This window comes from Mytilus trossulus, chromosome 2 (assembly GCF_036588685.1).
Source record: "Mytilus trossulus isolate FHL-02 chromosome 2, PNRI_Mtr1.1.1.hap1, whole genome shotgun sequence".
Taxonomy (NCBI): domain Eukaryota; kingdom Metazoa; phylum Mollusca; class Bivalvia; order Mytilida; family Mytilidae; genus Mytilus; species Mytilus trossulus.
The window spans coordinates 88,658,907-88,682,506 of record NC_086374.1 but is presented as its reverse complement, the minus strand read 5'-3'; the positions used below and the strand labels follow the sequence as shown (position 1 = coordinate 88,682,506).

General features: G+C 31.3%; 1 protein-coding gene across 4 annotated transcripts; it reads right to left on the bottom strand.

Annotated features, from left to right (window-relative positions):
* Positions 1–203: 203 nt before the first annotated feature.
* Positions 204–10,277, bottom strand: LOC134708282 (uncharacterized). Of its 4 annotated transcripts, none has more exons than XM_063568697.1 (12): positions 9,963–10,277; positions 8,777–8,885; positions 7,979–8,207; positions 5,993–7,360; positions 5,555–5,644; positions 5,046–5,186; positions 4,400–4,477; positions 3,946–4,155; positions 3,615–3,680; positions 2,787–3,212; positions 1,682–1,834; positions 204–1,061 (listed from the first exon to the last, which is right to left on the bottom strand). In XM_063568697.1, the coding sequence occupies exons 1-12, from the start codon at positions 10,217–10,219 to the stop codon at positions 694–696; spliced, it is 3,495 nt and encodes a 1,164-aa protein (XP_063424767.1). In that variant the 5' UTR covers positions 10,220–10,277; the 3' UTR covers positions 204–693. The 4 variants fall into 4 exon arrangements, with proteins under 4 accessions (XP_063424767.1, XP_063424768.1, XP_063424770.1 ...); XM_063568698.1 differs by lacking the exon at positions 9,963–10,277 and adding an exon at positions 9,421–9,826; XM_063568700.1 differs by lacking the exon at positions 9,963–10,277 and adding an exon at positions 9,122–9,387.
* Positions 10,278–23,600: the final 13,323 nt, after the last annotated feature.

Below are 23,600 nucleotides of genomic sequence, written 5' to 3'. Positions count from 1 at the left end.
TATAGATGGACAGTCACCACATTTGAATCATGAAATTAAAAGACTTTTAAAACAATATCTTTTCATATATATTTATTATACAATTTCAAAGAATGAAATTGAACTTCATATTACAGGAATAAATATATTGCATGTACATTATAATAAATTAGATCTCATAAAACTAGAAAATATCTGTATTAAAAAACAATGCTAAACTCTTTTAATTTCAAAATATTTCAGAGAAAAATGCAGGCTGGTGAGAGCTTACAATGCAATATTCAATAAATTATTATTTCCAAGTGGCACAACTCTTATCAAATATTTTTTTCACTAATTTTAAAATATCAGATACATAGCTTACAGCATGTTCATAAATGAGGTCAAGGTAAGATGAACCCTGTTTAAAAGACATGTAGATCTAACAAGGATCCCATACACCAAATATTTTTATCCTTTTACTCATAACCAGTATTTCAAATGAAAAAAAACTATATCTTTTTCAACCAGTCACTGAATCATGAAAATGAAGGCACAGTCAATGAACATATAACAAACAAAATCATAAATGTATCTACATACAAGGTGTTCTACCTTCTGAAATACCCAAAAAATACCAGTTTATCTCATTGCAAAACATTTGAGAACACTATACATAATAACTAATACATGCTAAACAAAACTACAAATACATATTAACACATAAGTTCAGTTTTACCTGCATGATTTGCAATACCAATGCTTAACTTTTGGCTTGCACTTTAATTTAATACAACTTATATGCCACCATAACAAACAAAAGTCACATTCAACAGCATCATCATTTTCTGTAGTAATAAAAACATTACAGTATGTACAAAGAATATATCCACCCTTTTGTTGTTTTTCTTTTACAATAGATAATATAAACAACCATGCAGATGAAGTGAAATTTTTTTGAACAATTGTCAAATCAACATAATCATCTAAACATCGGTAAGGTAATGAGTCCTCCGATAATCCAACCAAATCTTCTTCATCCAGTAATGTCCCTCCTGATGCCTTCATTACACTATCTACACTAACTAACCAACTAAGTATTTCTGAAGAAAAAAATAAGTAAGTTATTCATAATGCACAATATATATTCAAAAGGCAACATAAGGTTTAATGGAGTAAATAATCATTGCAACAACTATTTCAAGAATAAGTGTAATATCATTTCAAAGAAAATCAAAGCACTAAACCAAAAAGCTTTTATCCACTTTATTTGAACAAATTAAGGAATGACTGTAATATATTTCTGTCTATGAAGAAATAACAAAATAAATTTGGTGCACACTGAATAACGCACGTAGTTGGTTAATTAACAGTGTGCACCACATTTTTTATGTTACTGGAAAAGACAGAAAAAATATTTAATAACAGTCATTTCTTATAATCTAATTCTAAATTTTTAAACTGTAGAAAACCATAAAAAAAGGTTGATGATCTCAGGTTACATGACTAAATTATGTCTATGGGCTGATAACAAAATAACGTCAGCCAATCAGAAGACACATTACATCAAAAATTAAATTATTGGTAGATAGTTGTTTCATTGACTTTTATGTCTGTTTTAACTATTTATGAACAAAGTATCTTGATTTAACAAAAATGGATATTTGAATACAATTGGCAAATTTCTAACATAATTTAGTATTGATAGGCGAAGAAAACAAACCTCTTTCTTTTTCATCAACTGTTCTTTTAAAGAAAGGAATAAGTTTGTTCTTTCCTCTTTTTTTTGGTAAACCAATAACAGTCTGTTGGCTTCCTTTTGGCCTCCCCTTTCTTTTTTGTTTGGTTGGCATCTTTAAATCACTAAGGCTTTCATCTAAAAGTTAAAAAAATATGTTTGAAACCAACTATATGAGTTCATAAATAAAAACATTAGTTTAAACATATTTGTTTATATTGGATTGGGAAACAAGTTTTGCAACTTATATGAATCCCTTTCCACTTTGCGGGTTCGAGGGATGTGTTGTAGCGGCATTTGCCTGCACTTTTTCACAATCTATAAGGGTGTCTTTAACCTGCAAGAGATATGGCTCTCTTAACATGCATCAGCCATTTATCGTCCCTTCCTACGGACTTTCATTGTTTCCTCAAGACCATACTGGAAAATGGTGTCAAGGGAGATCAGAATAGATATAGAAAGATGTGAGGTGAGTGCCAATGAGACAACTCTCCATCCAGATAACAATTTATAAAAGTAAACCATTATAGGTCAATGTAGTCTGTTTAAATGAACCCAAACAGTTAATACTTACATTTGTTATTGTCATTGTAAAGAGCATGCTAGGATCATAAGTCATAAACAGCACAATAGACAAAAATCAATACTATCTCCATTTCAATGACCATATTAAAATTTTCACCTGAAAGAATGGTTTTCATGTTATGGAACAGAAATGATGAACAACATTTAACTTTGAAATGAATGGATAAACTTTTTTCAGAAATGTTTTTTAGCCTACCACCCAGCAGAACAAAATGAGTTTCATGATAAAGTGCTCAAATAATACTGTGGATTCATTAATATTCATTGGATACCAATTTTTCATGGGTTTCGTGGGAAAAGGTGAACCACAAATTCAAATGTTCAACGAATAAAATATTTTCAATAGGCATTGTATACAAACATTCGCAAAACCACGCAATCAAATATCCGTGAATATGCAAGTTTTCAGCATTCCACGAAAATTGATACCCACGAAAATAAATGAATCCACAGTACTCCTTTAATCTAAGAATTGTGTTCTGCTCTATTCGAATGTTATACATACTGTTCTGATGAAGATCATTTTCAGTTTTTCTTTTGATAATAAACTCAATGAGGCTGTGGATGAGACTGGCATTATCTATATGAGACAATGATCGAACTTCTTGGAAAGTACATAAATACTGTGTAATACTGTCTCTTTGATCATCGCTCAAACTTCTAGTCCCATCATGGTATTTGAACACCGTATTTATAGGATTTCCTACTCGAGGCAGAACTTTTTTGGGGTCATACATTTTAATGAAATCAATAATTTCTCCTCTCAAGCTTTGCATGGTTTCCATTACATTAGGAAAGAAAGTAATAGTGTCATCCTTATCATTACAAATGTTGTTTTCAAGATCTGGTACGTCCCTCTTCCTTTTCCTATTATTTCCTTCACTTTCTATACCTTTGGTTGGAGAACAGTTTTTTCTTGAAGTTTTTTTGCCTATGAAAAATAAAATACTCAAAAATCAATTACCTATAGAACTAAAGATGGATAACTCTTGGTAGTGAAGTATATGGAGAAATTTGATAGAATAAATTGATTATCCTTTATTTTTGAAAGCAATAGTGCCAAAAATATCTACAGGAGTAATGTTCTACAGATTTGTCTATATTTATTAAAAAAAAAGTTATGCGTTTAGAGCACTTCATTAAATGAAAAATATGTTAAATGACCATCACTACATTATTCTTAATAGTTTTAAGTCACACAGTCTATTATTGTTTGATAAATTCTTTTGCACTTTATGGTTCGACTATTTTACAAAGGTGAAATTTCTTTCACATGAATTCATAATTTGGTCTTGCTTCTGGAACTGATAAGATATCAACCTGTTATAAATACCTTTTCCTTTCTTTTGTGAAACATTGGACGGAAACTCTTTCCTTTTTATTTGCTTCAAATATTGATCTACAAATAATAAGTATGAAATGTTCAAGTATATAAGCCATTAGAACAAATGAAGTATAATTGATGACTATTTATGGGTAGTTTCAATCAAAGATCTTGATCATTGCAATTATAACCAGATAATTTTTTAATATCATCGATATACTAAAAGTTCATTCACAGTTCTTAAATGACTTCTGATTTTTTTTTATACATAACAATATGTACAAAAATTACTGACAATAGAACATGCATAAAATATCAAAAAGTGATAGTAGTTTTATACCTTCAAGTATTCTTAATATACTTTCTACTGTCAACCAGCCCTCCTCTGTGAAATATGGTTTGGCTGCTGCCTGATTATTGAGATTTAATAACATTTCACCTGATGGTAGCAATTCATCCAAACAATTCTTCACTTCATCTCCATCAATTCTGCATGTACCCTTTTCAGCACAAAGAGCAGCTGATTGGTCAGCTATTGTGTGAAGAAATTCTGAAAAAATATTTCAATTACTTTAATCATGTATTTAACCAAAGAGATGTTTAATACAAAATAGTATTCTTTTTTTTTGATAGAGCATCATGCATTGTCCAGAACAGTTCATAGATAAAATTGAGATTAACTAGTATATATGTAAAAGAAATAAAATTATTAAATATATCACCCTCTTATATACTATTTTTTTTCTGCCAAGATGGAGACAACAAGTACCAGTATGTTTAATTTTAAGCCTTACCTTGAACCGCTATACTAAGATCATCATTATATACACTAGCTTTACTATTTGCTCTATGACTGGTTGTAGGAACTGAAACTGAATACCAAATATACTTATAAATTATAAATAATAAATATAATCATTCTTAAGATCATAAGATCACCCCCAGTTTTTGGTGGGGTTCGTGTTGCTTATTCTTTAGTTTTCTATGTTGTGTCATGTGTACTATTGTTTGTCTGTTTGCCTTTTTAATTTTTAGCCATAACATTGTCAGTTCTTTTTTAGTTTGACTGTCCCTCTGGTATTTTTCGTCCCTCTTTTATAAAAAAGTAAAAATATTTATGAAATCAATAAATTTACATATATGTGATGCATTGAATAATAGAATTTGTATAAAAAATATTAATATTGTTTATCAAACAATAAGATTTTTCTCAACACTCTTATTAGGCATTTGTATATGTAACTAGTGTACTATGTTTTAAGATGATGTGACCACAAACTACCTCAAAACCAAACTTTGGTCTCTTGTAAATGTTGTCTCATTGCAATCATGCCACATCTTCTTTTTCTTATATTCAACCTATAAAATACCAATATTCAGTGGAACTGAATTCATATAAAAATGTTTAAACTTTTGTGCTTGTAACTGAAAAGTTCTTACTGTCAATAAATTCAACACCAGTATTTTCAGGAAAAGTAGTATGTTCCTCAAAAACAATGTCAATACATGGAACACTAGCATTTTCAGGAACTATTGTCTGTCCTTCAAGAATAAAACAGCTATCTGCTTCTACAGTGGACTCTGGAAATAAATAAAAGTTGAGATTAAGATATTATTCAATTGAATGTTTATTTTGTAAATTCATTAGGGTGTTAAAGCATTGACTGACATTTATGTATTTTGTATGAAGCACAGAACTGTGTGAAGGCTTTTACAACCCTATAAAAAGTCCTTGTATTATAGATTAATTACTGTATTGCATTGATCTATATTTATTGAAGAATATATTATAGAAATTTTCATGCTACTTGTTTTGTTGATCAGTTGCTGTGCCACTAATGTTTATTAAAATATCTGGTTGTTCATTGTATAAAAGTGAACTTTCAGCTTCTATTTATTTTTTTCTTAATTTGTCTGCTATTATCATAATAACCCTATTAATAAATTACCATTTGAGACTGCATGGACTTCATCAATATACACTGGTACTTGCTTATCAATATCCAAAGCAAACACAGGCTCTGCTTTTGCTGATGATGCTGGAATATAAAAAAAAATGTTATAAATTACAATGTTGATGAAGTAGAGCCAAATATAATCATGATAATGGTTACAACAGTCCCAGGGTTCTGGAGATTCCAAGGTATCCTTAGTAATTAATTCACCGTGCCTGCAAATACTTATAAACTATTTCCTTTAAAATGTATATATACGACTGGAACTTTTCTAGCCTTACTTTCTTTCTATCTTTCTTCCACTCCATTTGAACTTTGGTGGATAGTTGTATCATAAATGATTCATTGGCAATTAAACCACATCTCCAAGGATCCATAAATTGAGTCATGCATCTCCTTATTTTTATATTGTTACACTTAAAGTTCACTTACCGGTACATGATTCTTCAACTTCAACTGTGTGATTGTTTTTCCACAGCTCTTCTATTTCCGTCAACAATTTCATTCTTGAAATAAATTCCTTCATTCCAACAGCAGAACAAGCAGCTGCTAAGTTCTGGGCAACAAAGAATGCCTTTTTATATTTCTGATTCTCTGATAATACATGTAATGTGGTATTTCTTGTATCTACAACCTGTGATACATTGCTTGAACTGCTACAAAATGTCTTACTTGAAGAAACCATTGTACTGAAAAGTCTTGTATTTTCCCTATAATATGAACGAGTCCATCTGCTTACACATAACTCAGTGTCATATAACTCAATACTTATTATCAACCTTGCAAAAAAAATATGCTTGCATGGTAGTCCCATCGACTTTCTAAAATTACATGTACATGAATTTGTATTAAGTTCCATATCATCATCAGAGTGACTAGTACTGTTGGTTGTTTTAAAAATGGTCTCCATTTTTCTAGCCTTCTTTAACTCATCTATAACAAAATAACTAGCATAGCCTGTCAAGAGCTGTGAATACTTATATTCTGCAGATGTGGTATTCATTGCCTTTATGTGAACAGGTACTTTTTGAATCTCTACACTTCCTTTATAGTCTCTTTCATTTCTTAGTGTGCCTATCAATGAAATAAAGTTTTCAAAAAATAAGTCAAGGCCAGAATACAGCTTAATAACTTGTTTTAACTTTTGGTTGAACGATTCAATTCTGTTGTTAGTAGTGTTCATAAGAGATCCTTCGAAATAAGTCAGCCCTAAAACCCATTCAGTGCGTATATTATGCCAGTTAGTATCAATATAGTTAAATATCTGCCTGGGACATGTTGTCTCAATGAGTTTAAGGTTAGCATTATAATCTTCTTCTGAACTGCTGTGTACTAGTTTCTGGATTAATTCTAAAGCAACATACCGTTGGGCAGATGAAATGCCCATTTTTTCTGTGGTTATTTCACGGTTAAATGTTCTTAATACATGGAATTTACAAATGAGCAGAGAAGCATCTGGAAATTCTTCTTTAAAAACATCTCTTTCTACTATATCTTTATCTGCCATTATTACTTTTATCCCCGAGGAATCTGGATTATGCTTTTGAAAGCATTTTATAAGGTGCTGTAGAACTGGCTTTTCTTCAGAGTTAAGTAAGCAAATTGCTGCAACCTCACTCTGTCCTAAGCTGTCTTCTATCATAATGACATACAGTGGCATCCTGAGGTCGTTAAGCTTGTATGTGGCATCAACAAAGACAATATCACAGTAAGCAGAAAATATTTTTTGCATTTCCTCATCTTGGTAGAAAACTCCTTGTACTTGGTTATTGAAATCATGAAAAACTTCAACAACAGATCCTGCAAAGACAAAAAATAGATAAACTGAGGTGCAATGGTCAATTCTCCATCATTATTAAAGCAATAAACTGATACATGATTAATATAATACACTGTATGGCTATTTAGTCCAATCTGGGAAAAACAGTCATTTACACAGCTTTCTGTTTGGGTCATGCCGCTGAAAATAGAGGTCATCAGTAGTGAGCTGAGGGAAAAACTTTAGAAAGCGACCATTAAGACATGTGAGAAACTTTGACATAGAATGACCTATTTTTATGGAAATTGAAATTGAAGTTAAAATATTTTGTTTGAAGTATTAACAGTAGTTTGAACAAGTCTCATTAAAAAGTATCATGCATGGTGTATTGTTTAAACAGGGTCCCAGTTAGCTTCAACTGGATGAAAAAGTTGTGTAATTTTAGAACTTATCCGGAATGGAATAAATAGAGATTAGGTGTATTTATGGTTTCCTAGCAGATATAATTAAATGACAAGTTGTCTTTTATTTTCTACTGTTTCTTTTTATTTTATTTTCTCAAATACAAACTAGAAATGATACCATAAATAGTATTAAACAAAATGGGTTAGTGACACAATGTCCCAATAAATGTCTGTATATTAAGAATTTTCAATTACCTGTCTTCTTTAATTTACTGACAAGACTTTCAATGTTATCTGACTTCTTGCTGGCATTGACTTTTGAAATTATGTTGCTGATGTCTTTCAGGATAACTTTTTTTCCAGTTTTATCCTGCAAGTGATCCCTCATCAGCTTGTTGTTCACCTGTAAGGAAACCAGTTTTTCTGCTTCCTTTAGCTCCTCTTCTGGTAGTCTCCTCTCACGAGGGAGCATTTCAAACAAACCCTAAAAATCAAGATTTCTACATTAATTGATAAATACATGTTGTCAAATTTTGTATTTAAGCTGGGTCAGTATCTTGAAACTTGACAGATGCCTGTATCAGGCTTAAGCTTACACTATATGAAGTAAGCAATTTTCATTTTTGTATAATTTCAGTTAAGACTTCATTTCCTGTTTTCATGGCACAATAATTTTACTTTCACGAGTAAAGCTTAGATTTTAATGAGTCCCAGTACTACTGCTGTACATTATGATGAACTTTTTTAGGTTTATTTTGTTAAGTACATGTACTGTTAAAGTAATTTTTTTAAGTAGTATTCATGGGATACTATATTTTGTGGTATTTGTGATTGACTTCAACCACAAATTCATATTCCTTAAGAAAGGTAAAATTTTCAATTAGAACTGAAATGCTCTGTAATATCCATGCATTTAAAAAACTCAAAAACTAAGGAAATTTTGATAATGCACGAAAATGTACTCCACGCATTAAAATATCTTCACAGTATGTCAGTTGAAAAGGTCAAGCATTTTTTTAACAACATGTACATGTATCATATACTGTTACTTACCTTTGATATCACATGATTATGATGGTCTTCAATGCTTTTCACAACCAAAAACTTTCCATCTTCTGACACACCCACTGAAAAATATGCTGGACAACCTTTCCTGAATGAGCTGGTAAAAGAAATGAATACATAATTTTGCCATAATTCTATTAGTATTAGTACGTAACAATGTAGTCACACAAAATTAAGGGCAACAGAAGGTGGCTGAATGAAATAATTTGTTTCCACTTAAATGCCGTTCTCATATCACATCCTAAGAGCATGATGAGAGTGGGTGTTTTAGATTCAGAAAAAATATATAAACGACAGGGGAAACAAAAGAAAATTGGGACATAAATATTATACTCCTTATGGCATGTATGTTTAATCCAGGCTGACCTGGCTGCTTGAACTTTTGACAATCACTTTTCTACTGTGACGTCATATATTTTGTTTTATGACATCAAAATATTACGACAGACAAATAATGAAATATCTTTAAAAAGTATGGAGAAGCAAAAAAAAAAACCAACAACAACATAAAAATGCATTTAAAGCCCCCCTTAAAGTTTTTTTTTATAACTGCAAGAGCCATCTTGCAACTAAAATCATGAAAATCCCATGCCATGGATATTTTAAAAAGTTGACACTGGTATGTAACTTACTGATAGGTAATAGGTATGTATCACAGGCACTTGTTTTCTATCCATGGCAAGATCAACTATCCCTTCAAGACCCTTGGCTAGTAATAGTATATGGAAAACAAGTGCCTATGTTATGTTTGTATGCAGCAGTCATCTGACGGCCGATATCGATGATTGAACAGACGATGACGGATGTGTTAGTTTTCATCTTTTCTTACGAGTTTAATGTAATGAATATGTTGTGTTCCGGCATGGGAACTTGTTTGACAGGAACAGTAACCGACCAACAGTGTTTATGATTCCTTACAATCTCCGTATCAGCTTCCTTTATAAGGAACACCAGAGATAACATGTACAACAAAATTAATGATAATTTACTTATTTTCAGTACATTAAAATATCGCCAACCTGCTAGTAAAAGGTAAAACCAGCTTTAAATATTCAGGTCGGTCGTTGAGGGAGGTGGATGTGCCCCCCCCCCTTTTTTTCTTATCAGAAATAAAATATTATTGGTGTTTGAAAATGAATCGACACTTTTTCATGTTTTAATTGTATAAACATACCTTTGTTTAGGTCTTTCTCCATTAGTTTTGCTGTTGTGTTCTTTTCCGCCATTTATACAGCTATATCGGATTTGATAAAACTGGAGGTCCTCGCTCAATTCCCTTTTAATTCCCCTTTTCCTTGCGGATTCAATTGTTCTTGAATCCCTTTTATAGAATTCGATATTGTTTTGTACTTCATACTGTCGAATTCGCGTGTTAAGAGCTGAAAAACTGGAAAATTTATCCCCAACATTAATACCGCCGTGTTCAGTCATTATCCCAGCATTTCGGTGATCGGGTTTCACGCTGACCCCTGCTGCTGCTGCAGATAATATTACGTCATACGCGCAAGTATATGATGAATTTGTGACATGCGTATTGCAATGGCCGGACAAATAGTCTCAGCACTATTTGTCCGGCTAGCCGGACAAATAGCCACTCCGTATATATAAAGATGTCCTTATGTTTAATGTTAACCGGACTTTAACTATGGAACGCCATCACTGCCTTATAAGAAGAAACTACTATGACATGATGCAAATGTTGCTTACATGATGTGAATTCTCCTTTATATGATGTGAATTCTTCTTGACATGATGTGAATTCCACTTTACATGATGTGAATTCTTCATTACATGATGTGAATTCTTCTTTACATGATGTAAAATCTTCTTTACATGATGTGAAAACTTCATTACATGATGTGAAAACTTCATTACATGATGTGGTTTCCTCTTTACATGATGTGAAAACTTCATTACATGATGTGAAAACTTCTTTACATGATGTGAACACTTCATTACATGATGTGGTTGTTTCATTACCTAATCTGAAAGTTTTATTACATGATGCGAAAAATTTCTTTACGTTATGTTAAAAAATCTTATATGTCGTATTTCTATTACAATATGCCAAAATATATACATCGTAATGTCAAATTGGTATTACGAGTTAAGAAACACATATGACGTTATGTGAACACTTCATTATGTCAAAACATCTTTATAAGAACACGGGACCTCTCGGACGTTATTATTGTTATTCAGACTCCTTGGATTTTTTCCATAGCTTTAGGGTAAAATATATTGCCCCATAACACCTATTTTTATTTTCATAAAAATCTTCAATAGCTAATTTTGAGATCCAATTAATATCAATGCAAATGCAAGGTAAAATCCAAATCATCCTTTTCCCGTCATTTTTTAAAACTGAAATATCTCAAGCAGGAGGATCAAGGAGCTCCATGACCTATCAATATCTTTTAGCTTAATTTGTTCCTTAGCTGATGCTCTTTCGACTTAGAGTATCAATTTTAATTTCTTGGTTTTTTTTTAAATTTCAACTAAGTACATGCTTAAATGCATTAAAAGGGAGATGAATATAAAATTTCTGTAAATTATGAGTGATGCTATACATTTAAAGCTTATATATAAGCATGGCCGTGCCTAATTTAAAATTTTCTTTTTAAGTATAAGTCTTTTTTTTTAATATATATTTATATAAATTTAGGAAACTAATTCAAATGAATTTTATATGAAAATATTACTTTTTAGTGGCAATTTTGGCAAACCCCTTCCAAAAAATATTCGAAAATACTTCTCCTATATCATGTATATCCAGAAACTATACGGTACATGTACAATTGTTTCACTTACGTTACTTTGTTACATATCTCACTTTGAAATTAATAAATCTATTAACTATTAATCTAAACTTAAAAAAATAAATCCATACAAAAATAGCTAAGAAGAGATACACTAACAAAAAAAGTGTGGACAAAGAAGACCAGTATGGGTAGTATCCAGCATTCTGAAAGTATTGCATGGCAATACATAGTCCCCTACCAGTTAAAATTCATTATTCTCAAACAAAAAATTTGAAATTGATGTGTAAATTGTAATGTTAAAAGTAGATACCAAATATCAAATCAATATAACGGTAGTTAGACAAGCATGACTAAAACATGTGCAGCACATTGTGTGATTTTTCTAGGTTTAAGGATCATTTGAATTTGCAAAATATCATCAAATCAAAACTAAATTTAAACTTGATCTGTAACTTGTAATGGTAAAACTATAAAACAAATTTCAAATCTAAATCTGTAAGTTAATGACAAAAAAAATAGTGGAAAATTTATTTCTTGCATTATTTTTCTAAGTTCGAGGACCATAACATTGCAAACACAATTCGCACTTGATCTGTAACTTGTCATGGTTTTACTTATAATTTTTAAGTCAAATTTTAAGTCAATATCTTTAAAAAAAAAAAAGTGAATTTTCTAAGTCCAAGGGCCATATCTCTGCAAAAAATCCTCAAACCGTTACAAAATTTGAACTTGATCTGTAACTTGTCATGCTTATATTATATACTAAATATCAAATCAATATCTTCAAGCATGGCCAACAACAGTGACATATCTCTTGCAAGTAAAAGAAATCCTTGTAGATTTCGAATCCGAGTAGGCTAATGCCGCTACAAGGCAGCACTCACATTTGCAAAGTGGAAAAGGATTTATATAAGTTGCAAAACGTGTTACCGAACCCACTATAAATAAATATGTTTTAAACTAAAAAATACGGAAAGCTAATTTTCCGGACGGACATTCTGACAGACGGACAAAGTGCAAACCTAAAGCCCCCTTCAACTTCGTTGGTAAGGGACCCTTAAACGTTTAGTATATAATACTGAGGTTTCCTAGAATATATAATAGTGTAATAAATGTGCCTAGTTAATTCCCTTTACTTTTGGATAGATTAATTATTTGATGATTAAATGTTTATTTTAAGTTTTATTTGATTTTTAAAAAAACTCCATAGTGAGATAAAAGTAAAGATTGTTAATTTATCTGTTTTAGTATTTAACTTTTGATGTTTCTGTTATGTTTTATGAATATTAGTTTATTCAATTTGTCTTCAGTACCTTTAATGTAAAAGTTATCCGGTTTAATGACAATATAAGGATTTTAATTGTTATTTTTTCAGTCGGTGTCTGCCTTGTACAGGCCTCCAAATACTCACCGGACTGTATCAGTCCACTTCAGTTTCGAGTTAATCACCACTTCGGTGCAGTTCGCTAGAGTAAGTCACCTCTTCTTGGTGCAAATTTACTACTTAAAACACAACGCGAAGCCAATTTACTTTACTAAAGACTAACTCTTGGGAACACTTTATTTTTTATTTTACATTTGAAATTACTCTATTTTTGAACTTCATTTAAGAAAGTTTTTTGACCCTCGTTTGTCCGCAATTATTGTACATTTGTGACTAAACATAGTTCCATTTGAACAATTGTCTGTTGTTCCGCCATAATCTGACATCAGGTGTCCCGATGGTCGAATAGGGACACAATACTGGCAACTACACGTCCCGGGAGGTGTCGTCACCGACCCTCTCCGTTACATGTACAATAACACTACCATAAAAATACACCACCAAGAACGTTTCTATAAAGTTTTGAACCCTTGAATGACCTTATATATCCTATATATCCTTAACAAGCCTATGGACTGTGCAATAAAACGTTTAAAGTGAAAATAGGGCACAGATTTTGGGTAAAGGAGTTATGGGGCACAATAATACTGTAAACGGCCAAACCTAATAATAAAAAAGACAAAGCACGCTTCTATCAAGTTTTGAACCCTTTACATGACGTAAAATTATAAGGTGACGTTCACATCAGGTAATGCAGTTCTAGCATCACGTACTGCAATATTCACATCATACACTAAAGTATTTGCATCATGTACAAGCGTTTTTATTTCAACAGCACATAAGAAAAGTTTCGCATCATGTAATGAAACAACCACATCACGTAAAGACGTTTTCACATCATGCAATGAATTTTTCACATAATGTAATAAAGTTTTCACATCATGTAATGTAATGAAGTTTTCACATCATGTAATGAAAAGTTCACATCATGTAATGAAGAATTCACATCATGTAATGAAGTATTCACATCATGTAATGAATAATTCACATCATGTAATGAAGAATTCACATCATGTAATGAAGAGTTCACATCATGGAAAGAAGTTTTCACATCATGTAAAGAAGAATTCACATCATGTAATGAAGAGTTCACATCATGTAAAGAAGAGTTCACATCATGTAAAGAAGAATTCACATCATGTAATGAAGAATTCACATCATATAAAGGAGAATTCACATCATGTAAGCAACATTTGCATCATGTCATAGTAGTTTCTTCTTATAAGGCAGTGATGGCGTTCCATATTAACCAAATGCCTTTGAGTTATGTTAACAAAAAAACAGGGATATGCACCCTACTGTCTAAACATGAACCTATTGTGAACTTGTGATATATGTCTAGATAATTTGCAAACAAAGAGTCTAGTTCTACGGTCTACATCTCGAGTCCATTAAAGCATAAGAGGGAGGGGCACTTTTTATGTTTTCTTTGGGGGGAGGGGGAACTTAATCAATATTGCTAATTATATTATTAATTGTCACAACTAATTATTGATTAAGAAAACACAACATTTCCTTATTTATATTACTAATTAAAGAAAATGACCACTTGACCCTTGTCGAAAATTCCCTCCTCCAAACAAAATGGCGGCTTTAACATTGGGTCTATGGGGAAAAAGTGGTCTAGTCTAACAGGGATGACTACTACTACTTGAAGTAGCCGATTACCTATCGAGACGGGAAGGTGGAATGACATATCAAGAAACGATAGGTTGTGCCATCTTTGCGAATCAAGTGACGTAGGTGATGAGTATCATTATGTTTTGTCATGTAATGCTCTTACTCAAGAAAGAAAGAGGTTGTTATCATACTATTGTACTCTTCGTCCAAATATTTATAAATATCAACAATTAATGAGCTCTAATAATCATATTGTTCTTGAAAAACTTTGTAGACTTATAAAAATTATAAATGTTAGGGTCACTCCTCCTGGTTAGTTTGTAATTTAATGTCTATGTTTGTATTGTTCACATGTGCTTCAATATTTTATGTAATTGTTTATATATTCTTTGTAACTATGTAACTTGTAGTTTATGAGAAATAAAATTCATTCATTCATACAAAGTCCAAACAATATGTTTTAGTAATGAAAAATCAATTCAGCAGGATCGAAAGTCAAACATATATTGTTTGCAATTAAGTTACAATTTTAATTCTACATTTTTATCATTGTCAATAAAAGTTTTGTTATTTCATTATTTTAATAAATATTTGAATGATTGAAAGTCGTGACCTCAGTTTACATGGTTTACAACAATATAACATTTATTGTTGCAATTTTCATTAATCATGTTGATGCAAATTAATTTCCGGAATTTTCGATTCTTTAATATGAAATAAATATATATATATATAAAGATGTCCTTATGTTTAATGTTAACCGGACTTTAACCAAATGCCTTTGAGTTATGTTAACAAAAAACCAGGGATATGCACCCAACTGTCTAAACATGAACCAATTGTGAACTTGTGATATGTCTTGATAATTTGCAAACAAAGAGTCTAGTTCTACGGTCTACATCTCGAGTCCATTAAAGCATAAGAGGGGGGGGGGGAGCACTTTTTATGTTTTCTTTGGGGGGGGGGGGGATAATTCATAATTTTACCTGTTTCTAATCTTATAAAAATATGCAGTACATCAAATCAATAAAAACTTATTTAATCATACACATCTCTTTTTTTTTATTTATCTAAAATATGCCTAAATGATCTGTGTATTTTTCTTCCTTCCAAGTCACCGATCTTAAAGTTTGATTAGTCCTTCATGCATTATTAAATAAACAGCTGCGCCATGAGCTCATCATACGCCCATCGTTTAATGCAATAATCATAAATAGTTTCTGAGATACAGCGTGACATGTGAAAAAATACCTTTTTTTTTAACAAAAAACTCAAAAACTCTTAAATAAAATTTTGAATCATCACCATAAAGTATACAGATTTCATGATCAATATAACTAAGAAGTGAATAAAGTTTTAACCGATAATCTTAAAATGTTTTTGAGATACAGCGCGACAAATGAAAACATACTTTAAAACGTTTAATCCCACTGCAAATGTTTGCACCTGTCCTAAGTCAGGAATCTGATGTACAGTAGTTGTCGTTTGTTTATGTAATATATACGTGTTTCTCGTTTCTCGTTTTGTTTATATAGATTAGACCGTTGGTTTTCCCGTTTGAATGGTTTTACACTAGTAATTTTGGGGCCCTTTATAGCTTGTTGTTCGGTGTGAGCCAAGGCTCCGTGTTGAAGGCCGTACTTTAACCTTAATGGTTTACTTTTTAAATTGTTATTTGGATGGAGAGTTGTCTCATTGGCACTCACACCACATCTTCCTATATCTATTTTTTTTAACAAAAAACTCAATAACTCTCAATTAAAATTTTGAAGCATCACCAAAAAGAATACAGAACTTAAGATTAATATTGCTAAGAAGTGTGTACAGTTTTAAGCTATAATCAAAAAATGTTTTAGAGATACGGCGCTACATGTGAACCCCCTCCTTTTTTGTTTTCTACAAAAATCTCAATATCTGTAAATCAAAATTTTGAATCGAAACCAAAAAGTATACAGATCTTTAGATTAATATAACTTAGAAGTGTGTTAAGTTTTAAGCAATAATCGTAAATTGTTTTCAAGATACGGCGCGACACGTAAAATCAAAGTAATGGATATCCCTGATGGAAAGATTAGAAAAAGTAGTTTGAATTATTTCAAATCAAGGTATGGCGGGGGAAAATAAACATTAATAAAGCACTATTGCTGACAATTGCATTAACAGCAGGTCCTTTGAAGGAAACATGCTTTTTCAGTATCAGCATAAAATGAGCTCGAATTAAATAAGGGTCTCTTAATTTGCACAATTTTATTTAAACTGCAGTTTAAATATATATTATTCAAATAATGTTGCATGTTCTGAATATGTTTCAAAAAAACATAAAATTCCAAATAAAAAATTCTTCTAGTAAATGTTACCAACTATCCTTGTAAGACATAAAACCTAGACCAACAACTAAAAACTTTAAAGTGTCAACAAAAATAATCTAAAAATTTTGTTTTGGGGCATTTTGTAATTTGAAGAAGAGGTTATATGACATTGAAGATTAAAAGTTGTATAGTGCCTTTTTATCAATTTTTAAAGTATTTTTCAACACAGGGTACTAAAAATGTACTTTTTTAACATAAACAAATAAAAAAACTTTTTTTTATTGAAATGTGGATTCTTTCTTGATTGCAAAAAAAATTATATATTCTCACTTCTAATAAAACTTCAAATGACTAAAATAGACATTATGTTTGATGGGGAATAAACTAATAAACAATGGTTTGTTATAATTAAAAGTTAATTTTTAAAACTATTTCAAGCCAATTCCTGATAAAAAACAAAAGGCTCTCAAGAGCCTGAATCGCTCAACTTATTTTTTTTGGTTAAATCTCTCATCAATGATTATTTTGGCTTTTCAATTTATTTAAATGTTCTTTGAATCGTCCTATTTTCTTCAAAAGCAAAAAAAAATAAAAAATCATTTTCTCCTATGTTCTATTTTAGCCATAGGAGCTATGTTTCTTGACATACAAGGAAATAAAATATAAAATTTATACTAGATACTCTGAAACTCATTTAGCCTTAGTTTGGCTGAAATTGATACAGCAGTTTCAAAGGAGCAGATTTTTTAAAGTAAGTCAACATGATGGACAAATTGTGAAAAAAAGTCCGTAAAGGACAATAACTCCTTAAGGGGTCAATTGACAATTTTGGTCAAATTGACTTATTTGTAGATCTTACTTTGCTTAACATTTTTGCTATTAACAGTTTATCTGTATCTATAATAATATTCAAGATTATAACCAAAAACTGCCAAATTTCTTTAAAATCATCAATTCAGGGGAATTATACCTGAAAAACCAGTTACCCAATTCGGCTGAAAATTTCAGGACAGTTAGACCTTGACCTAATAAATACTTTAACTTCTTGTCTTATTTGCTCTAAATGCTGGAGTTTTTGAGATATAAGCCAAAAACTGCATTTTACTCTGTGTTCTATTTTTAGCCATGACGGCCATGTTTTTTTGGACGAAACAGAAAATAAAACACAAACTTTATTTTATACACCCTACTGATCATTCAGTTGAAGTTTGGTTGAATTTGGTTGAGTAGTTTTAGAAGATTTTCTAAAGTTAGCAAATATGATGAACAAATTGTGAAAAATTGTCATGAAAGGACAATAACCCCTTAAGGGGTCAATTGACAATTTTGGTCATATAAAACTTATTTGTAGATCTTACTTTGCGGATCATTTTTGCTGTTTACAGTTTATCTTTATCTATAAAAATATTCAAGATAATGACCAAAAACTGCAAAATTTCCTTAAAATTACCAATTAAGTGGCAGCAACCCAACAATGGATTGTTTGATTAACTGAAAGTTTCAGGGCTGATAGATCTTGACCTAATGAACATTTTAACCCCCATGTCAGATTTGCTCTAAATGGTTTCGTTTTTGAGATATAAGCCAAAAACTGCATTTGACCCCTATGTTCTATTTTACGTAACGGCGGCCATGTTTTTTGACGGATCAAAAATCAAAGCACAAACTTTGTGCAAGATAATCTAAAAAACAATCATGCTAAGTTTCATCCAAATCCATTCAGTAGTTTCAGAGGAGAAGATGTTTGAAAAATTGTTAACGACGACAGACGACGGCGACGGACGCCAAGTGATGAGAAAAGCTCACATTTCCTTTTAGGAAAGTGAGCTAAAAAAGTTAACTAACCTAAAGTGTGAATTAATTACAGATGATTATTGGAAATTTATCAATTAAATTATAGGCCTTATTTAAGTTACTTTTATATATTCATATTTCATTTTTTTTTTAAAGATCATTTATTTTTCAAATATAATTTACAGAATCACTCAAAGTAATGAAGATCAAAAGTAATAAGCACTAAATAAATCATCCTTATATAGCAAAAGATCATTTTTTTTGTGTATATATTGTATATTGTATTAGGTCTGTCTAATTATGTTAGAAATAGGTTATGATATGTAATGTGGTCAATTTGATTGACAGTTTAGGAGGTGGGGCATTGGAATCAAAGGTCCACCTTGTCTTGCATTGTTTAGTGATAATGACAGTTGTCAGTCATACAATTATTGTATCAATACTCAATTCCTTAATCAAACTAATTAAAAAAAGTATGCACATGAACACACCTTAATGCCATTCATTCTTGAATGAACTGCTCCAATAAAAAGTAAAATCACAAAAATACTGAACTCAGAGGAAAATCAATTTGGAAAGTCCATAATCACATGGCAAAATCAAAAAACAAAACGCATCAAAAACGAATGGACAAGAACTGTCATATTCCTGACTTGGTACAGGCATTTTCAAATGTAGAAAATGGTGGATTTAACCTGGTTCTATAGCCATTTTTCAGTTTATATGTGCACTGAGAAACATAGGGAACTATATTTCAGTGTGAATACATAAAGTAACAGTAGCTAACCTGTCGTGTTGTTAGGGAGGCCAGTGCCTAAGTAAAGATATAGAACAAAAACCTTCACTTTTTTTTTTACAAAATACTAAATAATTCAAATATAAAATTTTTCGTCATCATTAGAATGTATACAGATCTTTAAATAAATATAACTGAGAAGTGTATTAGGTTTTAATCAATTATCTTAAATCGTTTTTGAGATACACCGCGACACAGGAAAAACACAACCCTGTTTTAGTTACTAAGTCCCGTAACTCAAAACATTTTTATCTATTAATTTTTACCAAAAAGTATACAGATCGTTTGACCGTCATAAGAAACAACTATATTAAGTTTCATGAAATTTGGAGAAAGCGTTTTCAAGTTACGGTGCGACATGTTTACACCGGATAGACAGACGGAAAGACGGACGGACGAACAGACGATTAATTTTCATCTAATCGAAGGGAAGATTTATTTTTGCATTTGACAAGAGTTCATGTTCATCTAGAAACCTTGAAACATAATAAAACCATTTCGTACCTCACGGAAGATTATTATGTCTGTCATCTTCAATTTTATGGATGATATGCACTGGAAGGTTATTTTCCGAAAAGTTATCAATTATTTCCCTGTAATTTCTCAAATTAAAAAACCCAAAAGATAAGGAGTTCTTTGATTGGTCATATTCAGGTGCAAATATTTATGCAAGTATGTGTTTGTTCCTTCTTCAGTGAATATAAAAGAAGAATATTGTGATTCATCTCTTAACTCTAAGCCAAATGTCAATTGTATTTGATGTAAACATGGTAAAGTGTGTCACCTTAAAACAACCTATCCAAATTATAATAATTATTTTTAAAGTTTTATTTTACTTGAATTCAATAAATGACCATGATAAGCGTCTAGATATTCATATGTAAAGATAACTAGTGTATTTATAGTTAATTGTAAAATATATGCACATATAACATCAAATGTAAAGATAATATTTCTTTGTAGGTAGAAGAAGCTTTATCAGCAATGGACAACTTAGAGTCATCAAAGGTATCAGGATTATAATTTAGTACGCTTGATGCTCGTTTCGTCTACATAAGACACATCAGTGAATCTCATACAAAAACATTCATAAAGCCAAACAAGCACAAAGTTGATGAATATTGAGGATCCGAAATTCTAAAAAGTTGTGCCAAATACGACCAAGGCAAACTAAAAGTTAAGATTGGCAATTGAGAATTAAAATGATATCGAGATAAAGATAAATAAGAGAGGAAAATATTAAATCATAATTACATTTTTTTTTTTTTTTATATAAAAAGTAGCTTCACTTATCATAATGGAAAAGACAGTTTATCACAAGCATTGCTACCAACCGATCTTGGCCCAGTCATGGCTATATATATCAGTTTTGCTATCAACGCTACTGATATTGGGATTGTCTATACAACAGTTTCTAAAATGAATATGTTGCTGATAGAAGTACGCCTCCTATAAGTAGTAACAGCAGAAGATTACCTTACTACGCTTAAAGAAGTTTCAAGGCATAATAAACAGTCAATAGGAATATAGACCATCTGTTTTGATGTCTGAAAACTACAATATCACTTATTAAACATCTATGATGTGGATAAAAACAGGGCAAATACCATAATGTATAAGACTGAACGATAATAGTATGTGACTGAATTCAGTCCTATACTTAGATTTAAAATTTGTTTGTATATATTGTATAGATATTTCTACTGTTCAGACCGATGTTCTTTACAATGTCAATGAATAATGGTGCCAGTGACTGAATTCAGTTAAGATTTTCGTTATTGTTAACATTACTTATAACTTGGAATAGTTTTTCTATAATACATACTATAATCTAGTTTGGAAAAGGAAGATGATTCTTGATGTTTGTAAATTGACTGAATTCAGTCAACAGTTTTCTAATGCACTTCTGTAAAAAACTGTATACACCCCTCAGAGCATTTACTTGTGTAGGATATTACACCCATCCAACTGCTACCAATCTCCAATTTTTCATGTGTTATCAATTCAATATTCAATTAATAAATTAAGATGAAAGTTGTAGAGCAAGATGACTGAATTAATTCATCACTTTGGTGTCACATATGCAGTTTTGAGCTCACCTGGCCCAAAGGGCCAAGTGAGCTTTTCTCATCACTTGGCGTCCGTCGTCCGTCGTCGTCCTGCGTCAATTTTTACAAAAATCTTCTCCTCTGAAACCACTGGGCCAAATTAAACCAAACTTGGCCACAATCATCATTGGGGTATTTTGTTTAAAAAATGTGTCCGGTAACTCGGCCAACAATACAAGATGTTCTCCATGGCTAAAAATAGAACATGGGGGTAAAATGCAGTTTTTGGCTTATAACTCAAAAACCAAAGCATTAAGATTAAATATGACAGGAGGTAAAATTGTTGATCAGGTCAATATCTATCTTCCCTGGAATTGTCAGATGAATCGGATAACCGGTTGTTAGGTTGCTGCCCCTGAATTGGTAATTGTGAGGAAAATTTGCTGTTTTTTTGTTATTATCTTGAATATTTGAATAGGTAGAGATAAACTGTAAACAGCAATAATGTACAGCAAAGTAAGAACTAAAAAAAAGTCAACATGACCAAAATAGTCAATTGACCCCGTAAGGAGTTATTGCCCTTCATAGTCATTTTTTAACAATTTTCATAAAATTTGTAGATTTTCACTAACATAGACCAAGGTGAGCGACACAGGCTCTTCAGAGCCTCTAGTTATTCATACAGATAACTGGGGCAAACAGATTTTCATAAAAAAATAATGACAATTTAACAGTTTGAATAAAACGTAAATTCTCATTTATTTTGTTTTTGAACATGCTTAATAAATTATTGTAGGACTGTTTTCTCTGGCTTCTTGTTTATGTTACTGGTACTATTTGAAAAATAGTATATTTAGCTTCAGATTACACAAATGGAAGCAGTACCCATAATATATTTTTCCAAAAAGGGACCGAAATCCTTAGACTACAAAAATAGTATATGACAGTACATTTGCAATCGTGTACTTCTAACAAAATAGCTGAAAATACGTAAGAACCCGCTTTGCATCAACAGGTGTCAAATTCTTCTAAGATATGGGGAGAAACGTCAGTTATTTAAATTTTAAGGAGGTGTTATTAAGCAGATTCTTGCATACTCTCCATATTTGACAAATCAAAATATTGACAAGTTGAAACAGAATGTGTTTTATGAATTATTCTAAATTATAGGGATATTCTTAACCAAGCAAAAAAACCTAGTCGTATTTGGCACAACGTTTTGGAATTTTTTGTCCTCAATGCTCTACAAATTTGTACTTTTTTGGCTTTCGTACTTTTTTCATCAGAGCGTCACTGGTTAGTCTTGGGTGGACAAAACGCGCGTCTGGCGTATTTTGAAATTTTAAACATGGCACCTTTTGTTAACTATTATTCGTGTGTGTCTATGTCCTATACGTTCTCCCATTTATTTTAATTGTAGTCCTATCATGTAATGTTGTCATTTTAATGTTATATTTAACTTTGCAATAAAAGCGGGACGTTTGGCATGCAACAAAACCAGGTGTAACACCACTAATTCAGGCCCGACCAGAAAGCACATACCAGAAAGTAGTACATATTTAACACAAAATAATTCCTACGCATGGACATAACTTTCAAAATATTTAGAATATTTTATTAATTTTGGTATCAAATGAAAGCTGCTTGACTGGTGATCATTGTAGAATAATTTTTGACTGATAAATTTGAATAATAAAAAAATGGCATGAAATTTAAAAAGGGTATATTTTGCCTTTTTGTCAGATCGGAAGTACCTATTTTGGTACATCCGAAGTTCCGGGAACCAGCTCTTTCTTATATGCCATGTAAGGTATGTTGATTTTTTCAGTACAGGACACCAGAAGGTGTTGCTTTGACATGCAATGATTGTCACTTTATTTGAACTTTAAAAAAAAGAGGTGTGCCTGCTTGAAACGGAGGAATTTAACAAAGAAAGCAATGGGACCATGAATTAGTGGTGTACTTCCACCAGGTTGAACCCATCGTTATTTTGATTAAAATGTTCTGTACCAAGTCACGAACATGGCCATTGTTATATTATATTTCGTTTCTGTGTGTATTACATTTTAATGTTGTGTTTCTGTTGTGTAGTAGTTCTC

Coding starts and splice junctions, on each gene's coding strand:
- LOC134708282 (XM_063568697.1), bottom strand. CDS start 10,219: ATGACTGAACACGGCGGTATTAATGTTGGGGATAAATTTTCCAGTTTT. Junction 5,645..5,992: donor AGTTGAAGAATCATGTACCG/GTAAGTGAACTT, acceptor TTTATATTCCAG/CATCATCAGCAAAAGCAGAG. Junction 1,835..2,786: donor AAATGATCTTCATCAGAACA/GTATGTATAACA, acceptor TTTAACTTTTAG/ATGAAAGCCTTAGTGATTTA.